Source organism: Hippocampus guttulatus, chromosome 13 (assembly GCF_054856545.1).
Source record: "Hippocampus guttulatus isolate MCC_2025c chromosome 13, RoL_Hgut_1.0, whole genome shotgun sequence".
Taxonomy (NCBI): domain Eukaryota; kingdom Metazoa; phylum Chordata; class Actinopteri; order Syngnathiformes; family Syngnathidae; genus Hippocampus; species Hippocampus guttulatus.
The window spans coordinates 4,490,196-4,507,670 of NC_141273.1; the positions used below are offsets into that span (position 1 = coordinate 4,490,196).

A 17,475-nucleotide genomic window follows, 5' to 3' on the forward strand; every position below is an offset into this window, starting at 1 on the left:
TTGTCTGCTTGCACTTCAATCAAATACACCAAAATCGTGTTACACCACCTGCACCGCACGATCAACCCCCATTTTAGCCAGTCTAAAATGTAGTCTACTTTGTGTCACACCAAATTGCCAGAGGCGCGAGGAGGCCGTTAGACATAGCGCATCAACCAAATTTACAAACACGCTGAACTAAACCATAATCCCGGCATGAAAATGATGATGCGTTTTTTGTTTGTTTGTTTGTTTGTTTGGTTTTTTGCTGAGCGCAGACTACTGTGTTACTAAATTGTCAGATGAGTCGGGGGCAAGGAAACTGAGCGCCCAGAGAGGCACGACACGGCTGCAAACGTTGTCGGCTAGACTTGCATTGGCACAAAACTGAAGTTATGCCTGTTTTCACGCCAAAGGCTTGGGTGCCAATCTGTCAAAAAAATTTAGAACGACTTCTTGGAAGAGTGGATGCCGTTTTGACTTTCTTCATGTTATGTTTTATGTCAGATATGTGATTTTGAAAGTTTGCGTTCCTCCAGCAAATAATAGCAGTGAGCCACTGTATAAGTGTTTTCCTCAAGCTCCCATATGACAGTAATTGTATGAGCTGTCCCATCCTTCATTTTTACATTCAGTCTTTGCCTCTTTTCATTTTGCTTTGCTTCAGGTCATCATTGCTCTGTCAGAGAGGAATCGCTGCCATATTCCATACAGGAACTCTATGCTGACCTCTGTGCTTAGGGATAGCCTTGGAGGCAACTGCAAGACCACTATGATTGCTACTATGGCAGTTGATAAGAGGAACCTAGATGTAAGACAGATAATTCTGTTGCGCTACAAAAGTCATATCTTTGATATCTGTCCAGATTGTGAACAAAATACAAATATCTTGTTTTTAGTTCATCTTTCCAATTTGCTATCTTATAAAAAATACAGGAGTCCATCTCGACATGTCGCTTTGCCCAGCGTGTGGCTATTATCAAGAATGAGGCAATATTGAATGAAGAACTTGATCCTGCCTTGGTGAGACAGCCGCATACTCTTCAATACCTCACTAGTCTTGAATACTAAAACTCAGACACAATTACACCACATTTGCTTTTATAGCCAGGCCTTTCACATGGCTTCCAGGTTTTAATTTGATCAGCAAATGAGTTGCTGTACAGTTTTAGCTTCAAAATGGAACAAAGTGTAACCTCCCATGTGTTTTAAGTGTCATCTTCAGTGATCCAAAACCACTTTTTCCAGTGTCAACTTTTTCTTGGGGTCTTCAACACATCGCCGCCTGCCCGTCTTGCTGTATTTCAAATTTCACAAATTACATTTGCATTCTTGTCTTATCTTGTTTACACGCCTTCAAATCTGTTGTGACATTTTTCAGCCTAGTAACTCATATCTTGAGAAAGCATCCAGCTGAACAGTATTGAATTTATGGCTTTACATTCAAACATAAAGTCCAAGCTGCACACGTGGAGTCTATATTGTAATTATTTTCCAGATGTGGTAGATACAGAGACACAGTGACATAAGCTGATTTGGTTTTAAAGACACCCAGCAAGTTAGCTCATAGACTGTACATGTACAAATACACATCATACAAGATCTTCCCTTACTTTGTTTACTCAGGAACATATAGTATATAGTAATAGCACAGTGAAGTGCGGCTATAAGACACATGAAGCTGCCACTAATGTTTGGCTGCCAAATGTGGCACGGGGGTAACCTGTTTAGCACATCCATCTCAAAGTGCAGAGGTGCAGATTGATTCCGACTCCAGCCTTCCACGTGTGGAGTTTGCATGCTCTACCTTTGCCTGCGTGGGTTTTCTCCGGGTACTCTGGTTTCCTCCCACGTTCCAAAAACATGCATGGCAGGTTAATGGAACACTCTAAAATTGTCCCTCAGTGTGATTGTGAGCGTGAATGTTTGTTTGTCCTCCGATTAGCTGGCAACCACTTCAGGGTGTTCCCCGTGTACTGCTCAAAGACAGCTGGGATAGGCTCCAGCACACCCATGACTCTTGTGAGGATAAGCGATTTGAAAATGGATGGTTGGATGGATGGATGGATTTTGCTGCCATTTCATTTCGAAACCTTGCTGAGGATTTTGAATTTTTTATTTTTTATTTTTAATCAGCAGCCATACTAGTAATGGTGACAGAGTGTTGCAGCTTCCAACAATGTGCAGCAGAGTTTCACCTCCAGGATCCAAAATCCAATGAGTATTCTGTTTTTTTAAACTTTTGACTCAGCATGACTCAGAGTAGATCTTAGTTTGACTGTTTTGTGCTTTCTACTGTCTTTATTAATTTATTGTTTTATTGTTGTATGTATGATATTTGCTCCACGTACAGCACTTTGTATACAGCGGTGGTTGTTTTAAAGTGCTCTCTAAATACAGTTGAATTGAGTTGAGTTGAAAATGACAATCAAAGCTACTTTAATTTTCATCAAGATGACAGCGTACCTACCATCGTTGTAAAGCAGTAGTAAAGTGAGGAAAATGTGTCTCTTGACCTTGAAAAGAAAATTACTGTAACAGCTTGAGTATTGAGTAAGAATAAATACATTATCCACTTTTTATATTAAGGTTTTCAAATTTCACAACAAATCAATTCTGGAATCACGGAAAAAGCATTGGACGCAAATATGTCCTGATTTAAAATGTGATGTAATTCAATCCAGACATCTTTTCCGCTAATGATAAAAAATGTTTTTCTTCCTTATGCAAGACAATTCCAAGCTCTGACAAAGATCCCCAATGGATTTGGTGGATCAATGCCAAATCTTATGTACAGTAGCGCCATTGCTTTTCATGCTTGGTTGCATCTCTTATGGTAAAATATACAGTAAAAAGTGTTCCAGACAAGTCTGGTTTCCTCAAGAGCGCTAAGGGTTGTCCCAACCCTAAATTTAAAAACTTACATTTTGTCTTGTTTCTTCCGAAAGCCGTGACCTCACTGTTGAAATTATGGTCTCTAAAGACTCAAAGCCATACTTATACTATATTGAGTTGAACTGCGTCATGATAAAATTGCTGAAATGGTCCAAATCATTCATTTTAAGATGCAACAACTCACCCTAACCTCCCGCTCTTAAATTTAAACACCATATCATCCACCCGAGAATGCAGCTATGATTACCACATACATATAAACGCTACACAGTGTTCGGCAGAAAGGTATCTTCATTGCGTCGCTTTTTGTTTGTATTCTTACTGTTTTGTCATATTGTGGAAATGTGCTCCCCCGCATTGGTCTAAAATGTCCTTAACCTATCATTTTTTTGAGGCCAAACAAAAGCCCATGTTTAGCTGTTGTGAGAAAACATGCCTGTGTTTCCTTCATCAAGTAGGGCCCCATAATTGTAGCATGTTTGTGTGTGGCAAACTATGCAATAGTTGTGTATTTAAAATGTAACCTGTACTTATACAGGAGTGTTTACAGTTTACTGTGGGCTTTTTTATGTGTGTGTGGGTGTGTCTGTAGGCACAAAACAAAAAATAATTTGTGTTGAAGTCATGACTGCTTTGGCTTGTTTAAATTTATTGACATAAGTTCGTGACATGTCGTTTTCACAGAATAAGAGCATAATTAATTTGTCCGAACCATTTCCACTGCATGTTGCTCCACTGCACTAACCTGGACCGCGAAATGCTATGCTGACATCATCACTCACACATTCTAAGTGCTTTTCCGAGTACGGTATTTGAAATTCCGCCATTGGGTTGTGGTACAAGTGTGGGCTGTGCCCCCTGAAATAGACTACTGCTGATTGTGCTGTTCGACCACTGGTGGTCAGCTTTTGAGGATGCAGCTGGGAGTCTTACATCAGACCACAGGGTCCAAAAAAAGATACCGTCTGCAGCACGTGACCGCAATGTCAAATATGATATTTATGGTTTAAAAAAATAGATTATAAGAATATTCTTTCGGGCTGATTGCACCTGCCCCAAAACACACCTCGGGTCACTTCATTCTGAGCGGTGTGTTCACACGGCTTGACAGTAGGTGAGATTTCCGCCCTGCACTTATCTAATGGGTTTGCTAGAATAGGCCGTGTATTAAGATGGAGAAAATAGTGTGAGACATTCCAACGTTGTGTCAGGAAGGGTCATTGTGTTGCTGACACACCGTTGATGTTTTTAGTCAGGAGATTGTTGCCACCAAATATAAATCTCCAGACTGGCTTTCATCAGGGACATGGGGTTCAGGTAATAAAATTGTTTATAGGGCTTTCAATCGGAAATTTAAGGTACCTGCCTGACTTGTTCCTTGGGGCATGGCACTGACAGCCTCTTGTGTGCCTTTTGAAAGAGGAGTGACTGGTGTTGTGTGCACGATGGTAGTGAACCCAAAGAAAGCAGGCAAGCGAACCATGGAGTACTGAACAAAATGTATTTCAAATGTAAAATGTCACAAAGAAAACAAACTACGGCGAAAGGAGTAGCAAAGAATGAGAACTTAATAGGATGAATAAACTGAAAATGAATGATCTCCGCACAAGGTGATGGTAATTTTCTCACTTGTAATTTTTGAAACTTGGAACTGATAAGGTAAACCTAACCACCAACTCGTACATAATCTGGTAAATTCTGCATTTGTTGAACTCACAGTTTGTCTGAGTTGGCCCAACTTCTCAACTGCTCATTGCTGGATGCCAACTAAACCCTACCTAAAGTGATGCAAGATCATTTCAATCAATATTATGATGTACAGAGCCTTTTTTTCCCCCTAAAGTCAAATATGACAAAAAAGGTATGGAGTCAGATAACATCAGACGGACTTAATATGCAGGATGAAAATGTGTTCCAACAGAGACAGTTTGTTTGGCCTCCTTCATTTTCTTGTTGCTGCATCCAACTGTCTGGAATCACTTAAATGTTCCTGAAAATGCATTAGCGTGATAAACCACAAGATTGTCTCATCACTTGGCAGCAGTGACACGACCTGGATTGGTTGTGTAAATTGCAGGATGCTTCGGTTTGTGTCATCTATCAAAATGCGCATTCACCTCTGTCTAGTTTACATTCTGTGGGCATGCATGTTAACCCCTTGTTTTTGTGCAAATTACAGTTGATTGCTCGCCTAAAGCAGGAGGTTCAGTCTCTGAAGGAGGAGCTGACCATGCTGACAGGAGAAGAGAGAGATGAGCAGCTAACGATGGAGGAGATTAAGAAGTATGTATTGGACTTTGTTCTGCTGCCCTGCTTTAATTCTGCTATGTCCATATAACAAAATACCCAGTAAGAGCTAATGATGTCTTTTTAGATGTGTTTCTACTCCAGTTTTGTTTTTATGGTTTGCAATGCTCCTCCTTGGATGATAGGGCACAGCCTGGCAGAGCTAAACTTCGATCAAAAAACCATGAATATTGCAATTATCAAAATGAGACTGCAATGTTCGCTTCAGTGCTGCGTCATCATGTTTGCAGGAAAAATAAAGACGTCACATTTTTTTGCCTTCCTAGGATCCGCTTGGAGAGTTGCCTCCTAGTCTTTTCAGAGTCTGCTTCCAAAACTTGGGGAACCAATGTTTGGACTATCATCCAGAGATAGTTTATCAACTGACTGGCCCAGTGTAGCTGGAGCACAAATTAAAGTAAATAGTTGTCTTTGAACAGACCCAACTTTAAACACAAAAAAAAAAACCCTCCTTAAATACAGTATATTCTCGCTGTTGAGCTGGTGCTAAGCGTGATTGATTATAACTTGTAAGTGCAGTGGTTTAAAATGTCTGTCTGTGTGATTAGGTTGGAAGAGTCAGTGAAGGCCTTTCTCGATGATCCTGGTCCAGATGTGACACTGACTTTGGGACCAGACATGAGAAAAATCCAGTACTGTTTTTGTATGCTCAAGGTAATAGATTCACAATATTTATAGTAGTCCTCATCTCTCTCTCATATCTGTTTCTTCTCACCGTTGCTGTGATGGAGGAACAATGGGCCTTTTTCACCAAATTGTGTAATACAGGACTGTAAGAATTTCTCCAAACAGTCCATTTGTGCTTTGCAATCTTAAAAAAAATATTTTAAAAAGGAGGCAGTGTCTTTTCTATGTCTTATCAGGGTTACTATACTGCATTGGTATCATCTGGGATATACCACCGAAATTTTAGTGATGATTGATATTAGTTGTTGTACACTAAATGAGGTTATTTTTTTTCTCTATGAGCACATATGAAGATGAAACATAACATGAAAAGATGAAATAACGATGTCCATAAAATCCAAAATAATGAGGTAATCTTTCTAATATTTTCAGACACTGAAGTGGATATGAGTAGAGATGTGTTCATGAATTTTGGCGACAATCGATCGTAGTTTTGGAAAATTGCGCTCGTTTAAACGTGAAACTTGTTTGCATTCAGTATTTTATAGGCTCTCTCTCATTTGGAGGCTCGGACTGGCTGCATTTGCCAACCATTGATGCTGACAAGTAAATGTAAATGTAATGTAAAGTCATGTACCGGTATGTCCAGTTTGATAAAAATAAAATAAGTGTAAAATGAAAAATACACCTGATTCTAATTGATCTGCATTGTTATATCTTCCTGATGAGCTGATCATTTTAATCAAGGGTGTTGGAGGAGAGAAACTCCTAAAACAGGCTGGTCGTTGTTCACCCGGGCCACGACCGATCTGTTATGGAAATTGTTAGAATGAACACTTGTTTTAAGATGAATGGCCTTCTTGACGCTCTTCTCTCCATTTACACTGAGCTTGGGACTGGCCTGCAGTTTGCCGTGCTATGTTGACATGTACCCATGTTTCTTATGCGCCTTTATGTGTCTTTGCATGTGTTTGAGAGGGAGAGAGTGAGAGAGCAAAGAACTCACTGCATGTAATAGGTGCACATTTCAATGAAACAGAAAACAAAAATTCTATTTTAGCATATTCTGTCTTTGTTAAGACAATTAATTAAAGTTGTTCCGACTTGACTTAATGTTCTACAAGAGTTTGGTACTTCTGTGGGAATGTTTGTCCCTTTTTAATTCATGCCAAAGGTGAAGTTCTTCCACACTAGACTTATCCAGCCATCTCTTTATGGACTGTGCTTTGCACACTATTATTATATTTCAAGTGGCTTTATCGGGTCCCCCGAGATTAGAACGCTTGCTCCCGTCCGACCTATATATTACATGCCGTGCCGTTAAATGCTGCAAAATCTCCTCAATGTGCTTCCTTGTCAGTGTTTATTGGCCTGAAATTTTCAAGAACATTGATGACCAGTCTGTCTTAACTTTATCCTCCTTTGCATATCAGGATATCCCCACGTTTCATGAATGTGTTTTGGTTTTGTTTTTTTGTCGGGGGGGTGGTGTGTGGCAGACAATGATTCTTGGCAACAGAAGTGGAAATTGCAGTAACCACGATATACAGCAGTCACCAGCAGCCATAACAGGGGAAAAAGATACTCAAGAGCACCACTGTACAGAGGAAGTTAATAAACTGAAGGAATTGCTGGAGCAGCGTGATAATGAAATCAGTATCCTTTGACATGGTGTTAGGATTGCAAAATACTAATAATACTGTTTTCATGAAAGTGAAATATTGCTGCATTCCGAATGGCAGGAGGTCTTTTTTTGTTCCCTGGTTATCGTGTTGTGATCATCTACATCTGTACCATATAGTGATGGCAGCAACGGCCACGACAATGTTTGAAGCTTCCTTATTTAAAAAAAAACTCACTCTCAAACAGTTTCATGTCACAATGCAAGTGCCTCTCAATGACAAGGACAGCTTTGCCTTATTCGGAGGTCACGATGCGGTCCATTAAAATTGGAGCAACATGTGGACCTTAATTTGAGTGTTGTGTCTCACCGCACTGGTTTAATGGTATGCTCTATATTTCCTGTGATGTCTGCTTTATTGGACAACTTAATAAAAAAATGACTAAAAAAGACAAAGCAGAAAGATTGAATGAACAGCATATGATATGTGTGACCACAATATTTGTACTCAATGGCTTTTGAGGGAGTCCGTTGATCCAATGTGGAGCCCCACCAAGACATATTTTCACCCTATACTTCAAGCTTATGGCCATGCTTAGCATAAATGAAGATATCAGATGCCAGACATCTCCATGATGGAAAAACCTGGAACTTGAATAAGAACTTGTATGAAGCAATAACATGAAACCCAGAAATAAAGTCGTCGTTGTTGTTTTTTTTGTTTTTTTTGTTTCCTGCGAAAGCCAGCCACTACAGGCATAATGAATTTGTGGTGGGTTTAAAACTTGTCAGTTTCAAAAATTAGTGCAAAGTCACTGTCATTCAGGACTCTAATGGATGCATCATGCTGTTGTTCCCACTAACCTCGCCTTTTTTATTGGCTGACAGCAATATAAAAGTTCTCCTCATCCTTTATTTATCACATGAGATAATGTCGTTTGCACTGAACAAACTAAATGCTCTGCTGACCACCACAGCTTTTGTGGTGTTGTCTCTCCGCAGCTAGACATCTGTTAATGTCATGACTGACCACGCATGAGGAATACACAAATTTGTTATTATGGAATGTGCTTCAGTCATCAAATGTACACTAGGCTATAATTCAGTGTATGTGGAATACACACCAGAAGCCCAGTCAAGATTTAATGAAGCACCATTGTTTTATTCATATAATTCTATATATATATATATATACTGTATATATTCATATAATGACTCTAGTATGAGAATCATTCAATAAATAAGGTGATTTTTTTCGGTATGAGGACTTATAATACGCCCCGTAATCAACTGGTTAGTGTGTCAGCCTCACAATGCAGAGGTGCAGGGTTCGATTCCGGCTCTGGCCTTCCTGTGTAGAGTTTGCATGTTCTCCCAGTGCCTGCGTGGGTTTTCTCCGGGTTCTCCGGTTTCCTCCCAGTTTGGTAAATTTAAATTTTTTTCACAAATCCACACTATTGCTCTGTCTACATGTGGCCTACTCTCTTTGCTAATGCATTGTTAATGGTTGAACAAACACCATTTTTAGCGTCTCCTAATAAGTGCTGATTTTGAAGAATTCCGCCCAATGCCAGTGATATGTTGTACGTTCACTTGTAAACAATGGAATGTTTTCAATCACAAGCCTCTCCATCTGCTAACATCCAGTCTATATTGAGCCAACGAACATTTTACAAAAAACAAACAAAAAAAAAATCTCAAGGTACACCACCAAACAAAAATGTCACAAAAACTGTATAAGCAGGACGACTTAGTGAAGTATTGATGATTTCAATTTACCCACAAATTGCATTCTTTTGGAAAATGGCAACAGATGAATAAACAAATTAATTGTACCCTCTGATAGTGCATCTTGTGGAAGAGCATTAAATTGTTCTGCTTGTGACAATATGCGGTCTATTTTCATGCCCGGTGCCACCGTTGTGCGAAGCGCGGTCTAAATCGGTGCACAGGCGGGCAAAGGCTGGGTTTTGGTATTTTCATGGACGCACGCAACTTGACACAGTCGTGCACTGTTGTGTGAAACACTAAGGCAGTGTCTTCTCTCAACAGTTACTAGGGAAAAAAACCACACTTGTGGTGGAAGCAGCAACATTTTTCTCATGTGTACCAAAAAACAGGATGTAGTAGGTAATTAAACGAGGAGTCAATATATGGCATCAAAAGAAAGGATTGAAGTATCACAAATGCAGGGAGGGCGAGTACATGAGCTGAAACTCATGGCAGATAAAGCGCGAGCAGCACCACAGTGGCAGTTCTTCCGTTTCAGATTTCTTGCCAATGTCTATGTCATACTCACGCAAGTGCACCCGACCTCACGAGCATTTCGACACTTGGACTCCAGTAGACAAACACATACAATCTCATCAGTAGAGAAGATTTTGAGGAATCTTGGCAAAGTCCCTGCAGCCTCTCTGGCTCCCTTTCTCTCCACTGATTCTTCCCAGACCATGACATCTCCCTGAGTCTGTAATGTCTGACAGGGAGCACATGTCAGCAATCTGCCATTATTAAATGCCTACTATTGTGCATGCCGTGAGGAAACTAATGTGCTGCTGCTCTTTATTTTCTTGTCATTTTTGGCTCACCTGATGGAAATTCTGTCGACAAGTAACACACATTCATCAGTCTAGCTTCCAACGCTATCTACTGACCTTTGGGTACAACATTTTTTGTCATCTAAAGAATGATTTTCCCATTAACTACAAATATTTCATCTTGGTCTTCACAAACAAAATACGCATTTACTCTTTAACCCAGTGACAACAGGTATCCTGGTTAAGATTTTGAAGAAGGAGAAAAAAAGGGCCAGCGATGCCACAACGCAGCTTGCAGGTATTTCCAATGTGCAGAAGAATGTGGCCAAGAGTGATGCTGGTTTGTCAGCGGTGCAATTGCCACAGGCTGAAAACAACAAACCCACCTCAACAGGTCCTGGGGGACGAGCTGTACAGTACATGAAAAGAGGTACTTAAAATTACTTTCCTTTTCTGGTTGTCTGTATTCTATGCCAGACCAACTGTGATGCTCACTGGACTGTGCCTTTTGTTTGGAGATGTTCATGCATCGTTTTCTCCGGGCACTCCGGTTTTCCCCCACATTCCAAAAACATGTATGGCAGGCTGATTGAACACTCAGAATTGTCCCTAGGTGTGAGTGTGAGCCTGGATGGTTGTTCGTCTGTGTATGCCCTGCGATTGACTGGCAACCGGTTCAGGGTGTCCCCCGCCTACTGCCGGAAGGCAATTGGGATAAGCTCCAGCACGCCCCACGACCCTAGTGAGGATAAAGCGGATCAGAAAACGGATGGATGGACGTTCTTATGTCTTTCAGGATAGCCGGTACCGCTCAGGATGACTTAATGGCAATTTTTACAGCTGATACTGTGATTATTCAGTATTCAGATTTTTTTCATTTTCTAAGAATCCATTTGATTTCCATTCATCTTTTTACGCTGCTTAGGCAGAGTGAAAACTTGTTTCAAACCGTGGTGGCGAGCCAGGATTTTCCTCAGTGATAGGACATTCTTGAAGTTGAACATTGGGGGTGGGGGGGGTCTCTTTTTTTTCATCTTCTGTCCTCTCATTAGTTAGCGGGATTGCTCGAAAACTGAATGGTGAGTTTTCAGTCAATTGTGGTGGAGGAGCAGCTTTGACCAAGCTCTAAAAATTTCGCGGGGCACTGTTCAATATCACTATAACAGTCAAAAATAGTTCTGGGTTTGAACCCAGTCAGTGCCAGGTAGGAAGTTTTAATGTGGAACAAATATGCAGAAAGGGTTTTCTTAATCCTTGTAAAAGTAATCAAACATCATCAGCTCAGGTTTTCAGCACTTCATCTTGCTGCCGTTAAATAGTGAGAATGAGACAAATGGATCCCTCGAACAAAGGAGTTTGTGAATTGAGTAGATGGTTAGCAGATGTTGTATCATGCGGAGCTGACATTGAGTTTTTCTTGCTGGAGGAGAATTTGTGATGGATTAGATGCAGAGACAGCAGCCAGGTGATTTGCCTCCTATGGAATGTGTGAGCCCAAGTTGATTTTTTTGTATGCCGGTTGGGCTTTTCTTAGTAGCACGAAAAATCCTTGATGTTTGGATTGTGGACCATGGACAGACAACCTGGAATCCCTTTAGTCCAGGGGTTGGCAACCTAAAATGTTGAAAGAGCCATATTGGACCAAAAAAACGAATACAGTATATATTGGAGCTGCAAAAAATTAAAAGCCTTATATAAGCCTTACAATGAAGGCAACATATGCTGTATGTATCTATATCAGCTATATTAGCTAGCCCACTATCAAAATGAAGGAGTTGGCTACAAATACATAATGAGCCTCCAGCGCATCCTGTAGAGCAGGGGTGGGTGTCCAACCTTTTTTGACCGAAGATCTACTTTTCGATCAACCAACCTCTTGCGATCAATGCGTTAGCGCACACGCATGCCATAATGACCAACAGCCATAACGAGGCATGGTACGCACTTTTGCAGCGTGTTAACTGTCGTAGATGACGTGTACCATTTAAAAATGCTTCTCTTGGCCCGCCTAATTCCGAATTCTTTGCCAGTACTCTTGGTGAATTGTACATGAAATGCTGTTTTTTTTTTACAACAGCCATCTGCCTGGCATCCCGCTCTGCTATTAGAAACATGTGTCGCAGGATATGACGCAAATCTTCATTGACAGAAATGTTGACATTTAAAATGTATTCTACACATTTTTACAGCATTGGAAAACATTAAGAATGTTTGTGTCATGTTTGTCTTCCGACAGAAATCATGTTAAAACAAAAAACATATTTCCCTCCCCATCTTTTTCCATTTTCAAACAATTGTGAAAAAGCTCCAGGGAGCCCTTAGGGCAGCGCTAAAGATCTGCATGCGGCTCTGGAGCCGTGGGTTGCCAACCCCCGCTTAAGTCTATGTCGATAGATACAGAGGTGGACGTTCCGTCAGGACTAACGTAAAGTCCATCAGTCTGTTCCTGACGTACGCCCATTTTGCTGACGAATGACGGAGAAAAAAACAAAACAAATGATGGACTATGCACTGACCGAAATGGTTTTTTGTCCGGCAGTGTAATCGTTACTAAACGGGTCAAGTACCGACGGATCTCTCAGTCCATCACTGAATGAGTTTCCCGTCATTCCTAAAGGTGGTTTCTTCCTGGAAGAATATGTGTAATGTCATTAATGTGATTCTAGACTGCAATGTAATGTTTTCATGTGAGGTATTGTGTCAAGGCTACTTGTCAGGGGACCTCAGTGTGTGTTCAGGGAAGACGGGCACCTGCTTAAGATCATTTTAGCAGCATGTAAAAAGGCCATCGCAAAGAAATGGCTCAATCCGGGAACTCTGACACAATGTGAATGGCACAAAATTGTGGGCATGATATAAGATATGGAGCTACTGATGTACAGATGAAAGACGGAAGAAGAATGTCGTGACCAATGGATGAAACAGACATTGTTCACAGAGAAGGGACAGGGGAAGGATTATTGGACTGCATGACTGAACTGATTGATTTGATTTAATACTGCAGTGATCCTGCTTTTACAATAGTTCCAATAGTTCTATTTTTACATCTACTCCTTTATTATTTTATTCTTCATTTTTTTCCAACTTTTTGATGTTTAAAAAAATTTAAAAAATTTTTCTTTACATATGCAGACATTTTTTAGTAGAATTGTGCTATGGAGAGTCTGATTTTTTTTTATTTTTTTTTTGTCATCTCATTACCTGGCAGATTGCTCCCAGATGTGTCTTTGTGTTCTCAAAGTAGAGCGTCATCACACTGCCACATCCTCTCTCGGGGCTTTAGATCATAATCTAAATGGGAGGAAAACATAGAGCATGCTGATGTGATGAAGATTGCAGGACAAGTTTCTTGTGGGCTAGTCACTGTACTTTTAACCCTACTTTGAATACAACAGGAATGCAGAGGTTAGTGAGAGTCAAGCCATTTAAGCCTTGAGACATGCTCCTGAGCTGAGACGGTTGCGTTTGACTTTTCCTGCCTGGTTTTGTCTAAGTGGATGATGATGAACCTGAGCTCCCATAACTAGTTCAGTCGTAGCCACCGGGCAGTATGGACTATGAGCCAGCAACTCATCAAACTGAATCTGTGCTGCTGTCTGCTTAACCACAGTACCTCATCCTCTCATTTTTGTATGTCTGTGCCCAGTGCGGTAAAAAGGCCAGTGGAGGGCTAATTGTTAACAGTGTCTCTGAAAGAGGAGCCTATTTGAAAAATAAACACACATTTGAATCCAGTCCAGACAGATGAATGGAGGCAAATCAATCAGTCTGGGAAATGGAACATGGAACATTATGAAGGATGTTAGTGGAGCACTGCTCGTATGTACCACATTATCGTAGTCTTTTTGAATGGTAGCTGATCTAATACAGACCATAATTTCACCTGGCCTTACTCATCTTTGTCTACTTTTTCATGGTACATAATATCCTCCAGTGCAAGTGAGCCATCTGTTGCTCTTCGACAACTCAAATCATATACAGCGTTCAGGTCTATCTGGTCAGGCTGCCACAATTGGGTTTTCTGCTTTTTATCAGTCCAAAAATCTTTCATTTAAAGCAGGGATGGGCAACTTCAATGCTGGAGGGTCATTTGTCCGACTGGGAGGCCATATACTAGTGCACACAGATGTATGCCAAAAATGCTATTTTAAACGTGGACAAAATATGTGCATAACCACAACTTATGTGCACTTAACCCTTGGGTCCTTCAAAAAAACAACAACGTAATTTACGGGTTTTACAATATTTGTAAATGCTGTACGTTGTGCTATACAATTTTTTTTTTAATTTGTCATTTTTGATCATACATTTTTCACTACATGTATAAAAGATCCACTATCATAACCCAACAAAAATAAAGCAAACAATAATATAACCATATACTGTCATTTTTTTTCCAGTGTGAAGGACTCACTTGCACAAATGATGATGATGATGACATGATTATTGTGGAACTATGTTTGTCCTGCATATCATTCTAAATGTCACGGTTGATCTGTTTGGGACCAACAGGTGGCTCCGTGGGGCTCCTCCCACAGCAGCACACCTGTTGGTCATCATGTCATTAGGAGGTTAAAAGGACTCCCAGCCCGACCACTTAGTGTTGGATCATTGTCACTGTTTTTGTTGGTTAGTGTTTGTGCCTTACTCCTATGGATTTTTGTTTGTGTTACTTTCACCTTGTCTTTGCATCTGCCATGGGTTTTTGTTTGTTACTCTGAATTCTTGTGGTTTTCAGAACTTTGTTCTGGATTTAGTTTTCTGTGTGACTTTTTTTAATACAGTTTGTCAAGTTCACCCTGCTCCTCCTTCCTGCATGCTTTTTGGGGTCCTCCACCATCATGTTTGTGACACTAAATCCGCAAAAAAATTCATAAGCCTACTCCTTTTGTAGTATAGGGCAGTATAAGATCCAGTGTAAGTGCAACTAAGATGTGTCTGCCATCAACGGGTGATTGATGATGTTACTTACAACTACAGTTGACTGCTGCATATTCACACTTTGCCACCCACAGATTTGAATATTCACAATCCCCCCCTCCATATCTTTTCATAGTTTGTATTTTTCCCAATTTTTACCCGATTCTTCCTTCTACTTTCTCTGTTTTTTGTGGACAAAATACATTGAATATTCGTCTGTGTTTTTTGAAGAATTTTTGAGACTGTTAAGATTTATTTTTTTTAATGAAACAATTTAATCATTCAGAGTGTGGGGCCAGCACGCCACCAGTTACCCATCCCTGGATAAAAAGCATATATTGAAATTAAAAGAGTCAGTCATTTGACATAACACCTTTTTTATCTTCATCTTGTGGACGTTTGGTTTACAACACATGCAAGAATGCTTTTACATGTACTCCGATGATCGTGTTCTGGACTAAATCAAAGAATGTCTCCATCCAGTCATGGTCCACTTGCATAAATATACCTACTCCACATGAGACACGCATGACTGACATGAAAGTCCATGTAAATGATCCAGCTGCTCCATAATCAAATCAGAGGACTCGGGTCACTCCTGTCAGTCTCCAGCACATCCATGCATTGAAAGGAGTCTTTTGCTTTCCAACCATAATAAGTGACCCTGTGAACAAATTTTGCACAAAGTTAGTTTTGGCAAAGGAACTCAATAAAATCTGGCGCACAGGCTTCGAATAACATTTTCACACTTTTCATATTTAGTGATAAATTCTGTCATGAAACAAATATTAAAGGTGGGAAAACTGACCTTGTGACCTTGACAACGAAGTGCAGGGCCCCACTAATGCTTTAACTCTGGACCGGCAAAAAAATGCTTTCCTGGGATTTATTCGCTTTCATATCTTATAGCACAATTAATGATGGCTTCTTGATAACAGAATGTGTACTTTTCACATAGATCCAAGCGCATACTCTATTTATGATTGTGTACATACATGGATCAGGTTTTATCAAAGCACAGGATAATGATGGGGTGGTTTACAAGGTTGCGCGTGTGTCGTATGTGAATGTGATCCTTAGAATGACTTCATATGTTGATTGTTGCGGTTTGTTGTAATGTACTGCTAGTCAATATATCAAATGTTTTTTTTTCTTTTTGCCCCCACGAATGTTTTCATATGGTAACCCAAAAAAAAAATCAATTCATCAATCCATTCTCTGAAGCGCTTATCCTCACAAGGGCGCTGGGGCCTAATCCCAGCTGCTGTCATGTTTTTTTTTCGACTCTGTTAACCAAAATAATGCGCAGAATGCCTGAACACGGTGTGGTCTTGCTCTCTCTTGCAAGGCTTGAAATAAGTGGATTCGTGTCACAATTTGTGAGTCAAAAATTCGCATTTTGCGCCTCGTAGTAGGGCTGGACCATTATGGAAAAAAAGAATCATCGCGATTATTTTCGTTGAGATTTAAATGACACATGCAGTAATCCCTCGATGTTCATGGTTAATTGGTCCCGGAACCCAGGCGGCCATGCTCAGATGCATTTATTCATCGTATTGATTCATGAAATTTGTATTGGCCCAGTTCAGCCAGCAATGTCAAAATCAAGGAAACACATTTTAAGAGGCTTCTCATTGTTCTGGTATGCGTGCAAATATTTGCCCGCTTAAAATACGACCTCAGAGTTTCATTTTTATGCTGCATTTTAATGAGGACTGAGTGATTCTAATGAGGACACCAAAGGCACTTTATAGTGATACTGACCCATATCTCTATTTTTGGGCTGGATAAGTCATTGGATGGTTAAATATGAATGAAGTTTCTTCTGTTCCTGTATTCAAAACCCTCCTTTGTGTGTGTGAGCATAACAGATGTCGCCGGTTGAAAAACTGTAAATGTAATGATGACCTTTCCATGGAAACCGTTCTTTCTATAATTTGCTACGCTCTTTCCATAGCACATCATTCTATGTCAGGGTCCTAACTTTGCCAACACATAAAACATGGACCATAGGGAGTTCATTTTCTTTTTGATGACCACACTGGAAGTGGTCTGCATTTACTACAAAATGTTGATGCTGTCAGAGCTACAGTTCCATCGTGTCCGATGCACATTGCAGACGGAGCTACTTCACATGACTTTCCTTTCTAGTTGATTTATTTTGTCTTTGGCAAGTACAGATGGATGTATTTTTTTCAGTCTACTTATGATTGTCTTTAGGGCTAATGAATATACAAGGTGTTTCTGAAGTCATTCAGTCCCGTGATGACTCGTGTTAGGCTGATTCGGGCTGACAGAAGACTCGAGACGTCAAGTCTTACATCTTACTATAAACGTTTACTTGCATGTAATGAGATGCTGATGAGTCTAGCAGACCTTCTACACGCACCACACCATATATGAAGTAGGCTGAGGCTTTCGTCGCAGTCTACCTGTCAGAAGACCACAGTAGAAGCATGCCCAAAATGTGTTCTCCTTACCCTTACCCTTTGCAAATAGTAATAAGTCGTGTCATGCATTGAGGAAAATGTTGCCATTTTAATGGGAAAAAACTGTTGTCCCAATACATTCCTCTGTGGCAGTGGCTCA

The 17,475-nt window shown here is 40.3% G+C and overlaps 1 protein-coding gene across 3 annotated transcripts in view; it reads left to right on the forward strand.

Annotated features, from left to right (window-relative positions):
* Positions 1-17,475, forward strand: part of kif6 (kinesin family member 6) — a 58,951-nt gene that overhangs the window by 21,857 nt on the left and 19,619 nt on the right. For all 3 annotated transcript variants that reach the window (XM_086128136.1, XM_086128135.1, XM_086128134.1), the window contains 6 exons: positions 647-790; positions 916-1,002; positions 5,054-5,157; positions 5,730-5,835; positions 7,308-7,464; positions 10,199-10,396. In XM_086128136.1, coding sequence (XP_085984262.1) covers positions 647-790; positions 916-1,002; positions 5,054-5,157; positions 5,730-5,835; positions 7,308-7,464; positions 10,199-10,396 — 796 coding nt within the window. The remainder of the gene's footprint in view (positions 1-646; positions 791-915; positions 1,003-5,053; positions 5,158-5,729; positions 5,836-7,307; positions 7,465-10,198; positions 10,397-17,475) is intronic.